General features: G+C 54.2%; 1 protein-coding gene across 1 annotated transcript in view; it reads left to right on the forward strand.

The window, feature by feature from the left end:
• Positions 1-2,065, forward strand: part of MAP2K4 (mitogen-activated protein kinase kinase 4) — a gene marked incomplete at its 5' end in the record, with an annotated part of 24,352 nt that extends 22,287 nt beyond the window's left edge. The window contains 2 exons of the mRNA XM_010133648.1: positions 754-800; positions 1,782-2,065. Coding sequence (XP_010131950.1) covers positions 754-800; positions 1,782-1,895 — 161 coding nt within the window. The remainder of the gene's footprint in view (positions 1-753; positions 801-1,781) is intronic.
• Positions 2,066-2,262: the final 197 nt, after the last annotated feature.

Below are 2,262 nucleotides of genomic sequence, written 5' to 3' on the forward strand. Positions count from 1 at the left end.
CATTGCTGGGTATTGGCAAGGGTCACAGGCCAGTCCCTCCCTGGCTTAGTGTCACAGTCCTGCGCCAGCATGGGATTGAGGACCTGTCACATGTCACTGGTTTGGAGATGATGGGATCCTTGTCTGGGTGGGTGCTGAAAGACCAGACCCTTTCCCTGCTCTTCAGGGAAAGGATGAGGAGAAAACTTGAGAGTCCGTGCTCAGGAGAGGCATGATAAGGCCCATGGCAGGAGGTTTGGGTGACCAGATGAGGGCCTGGCACATGTGTCCTGTGCCTTGGTGTGACACAGCCATGGGACAGAACTGCTGATGTCTGCTGCAGCCCCAGCCAATGCGTACCAGGACACTGGTGACTGTGTGCCCTGTCCGTGTCCCGGCACGCAGCGCTGGCTCTCGTCTTCCCCACGGGTGGAGGACAGGCCATTGCCGCTGCCCAAAACTCGTGGTTATGCCACGGTCAGACCCGTTTCTGCATGGAACAGCGGCAGTCGGGGCGATTCGGCTTACTGAGCCCCTGGGCTCCGTCCTGGCAGGATTTGTGGGTGGCCACACTTGCTGTTCACCCATGTGGGAAGGGAGGGAGTGAGTCCCTGTGGTTGCTCACAGCACAAGGGTGGTTTTTCTAGAAGACAAAAGGTGAGTCCCACCGCGTCAGCAGTGGCTCCAACACGGCGCCCTGCAGAAATTTCTGTCTGATGTCTGTAATGGTTTCCCCAGTCCCACCGTCTCCTAATTCTCTTTCTGCTTTCTTTAGCCTTACAAAGGACGAGTCCAAAAGGCCAAAGTACAAAGAGCTTCTGGTGAGTGCAAAGCGTGGCTGCCCACGCCGGCTGTCACGGCTCTGCTGGTCGCACAGGGCTGGGTCCCACATCTGAGGCTGCTCCTTATTTTCTTGGGCCCTCGAGGCAGGGTGCTCATCTCCATGGCCCGAGGATGGCACCAGCTCCACACCACTGCCTCTGATGGGCTAGACCATAGTGCCTCCACAGAAACACGGGAGGTCGGTGGGGGGTTGGAAATGCCCTGCAGCAGTGGACCGGTGGTCCCTGGAGCGGGCAGGCCTGGGCAGCAGCGTGCTGGGTGCGCTGGTACTTTATGTCACACCACAAGGCTGGGAGCACTCCAGGAGAAGAGCACGACTCTGGAGTAAGACACCAGCAGAGCCTGTCTGGGGGGATCCTGAAGGAGGGAGACCAGCGATGCTTTTGGGTTGGTTATGTCACACTTGGCAGCCATGAACCTTCAAGGAGCTCTGGTCATTTGGAAGCCACCTCTCCAGGGGATGTGTGAAACCATGCCCTGGGTGCTGCTGTGATACAAAAGGAGCTTTCCTGGTGTCCGGGTCCAGAGAGTCTCTGTGTTGTTACTTCCCAGCTGCTGCCAGCTGGGTCTGGCTGTTACAGCCTCATGGGCAGAACAGGGGGCCAGGGTTCAGGAGAACCGTGTTTGGGTCCTGACCTCCTGTTTGAAGTCCACAAGCCATGTCTCCCCATCACTCCTGTCTCTCCATTGCTGTCTGGGCTGCTGCTGAAACCTCTCTTGAAAGTATTTCAGGATGCAGGAGCCTGAAATAGTCATCCTGCTCATCCTGCGTCCTTGCTGCCTCCTGCCCAGCAGTTCCTGATGCTCTGCACACTGGAGATACTGGTTCCCTGTAAGAGCCTTGGGCCAGGCTTCTCCCAAGCCACCACCCAGCCCAGGGTTCCTGCATCAGGCAAATCAGGGGTGTCAGGCAGGTGTCAGAAGGGTGAAGGTAACCTCCCTGTTCCCTCTGATTCCAGAAACATCCCTTCATCCTGATGTACGAGGAACGCACAGTGGATGTCGCATGCTACGTCTGTAAAATCCTGGATCAAATGCCAGCCACTCCCAGCTCTCCAATGTACGTCGATTGATATTGCTGCTACATCAAACTCTAGAAAAAGGGCTGAGAGAAAACAAGCTGTAAAGAATTTTCATCACGTATTGCAGTGTTTTTAATGCTCGCCCAGACACCACGTGCAATAAGATTGGTGTTCTTTCCATCCTGTCTGTATACTGTTGTCACATATAAAGTGCATCCCTGTAATACCTGATCACACAGTGTTAGTGTTGGTCAAAGAGAGACCTCATCTTGCTCTTTTGTGGACATATTCATGAGATGTGGAAATAAGTACATTTATTTGTTGGCCGTGATTGGATAGCACCTAAAATTCATTTCTAGACTCAAAACTCGGAGACTTCTCAGCAGCTACTGGAAAAGATTTTTCTCTCAAACTCTTC

The sequence above is a fragment of the Buceros rhinoceros genome, unplaced genomic scaffold, assembly GCF_000710305.1.
Source record: "Buceros rhinoceros silvestris isolate BGI_N320 unplaced genomic scaffold, ASM71030v1 scaffold5913, whole genome shotgun sequence".
NCBI lineage: Eukaryota > Metazoa > Chordata > Aves > Bucerotiformes > Bucerotidae > Buceros > Buceros rhinoceros.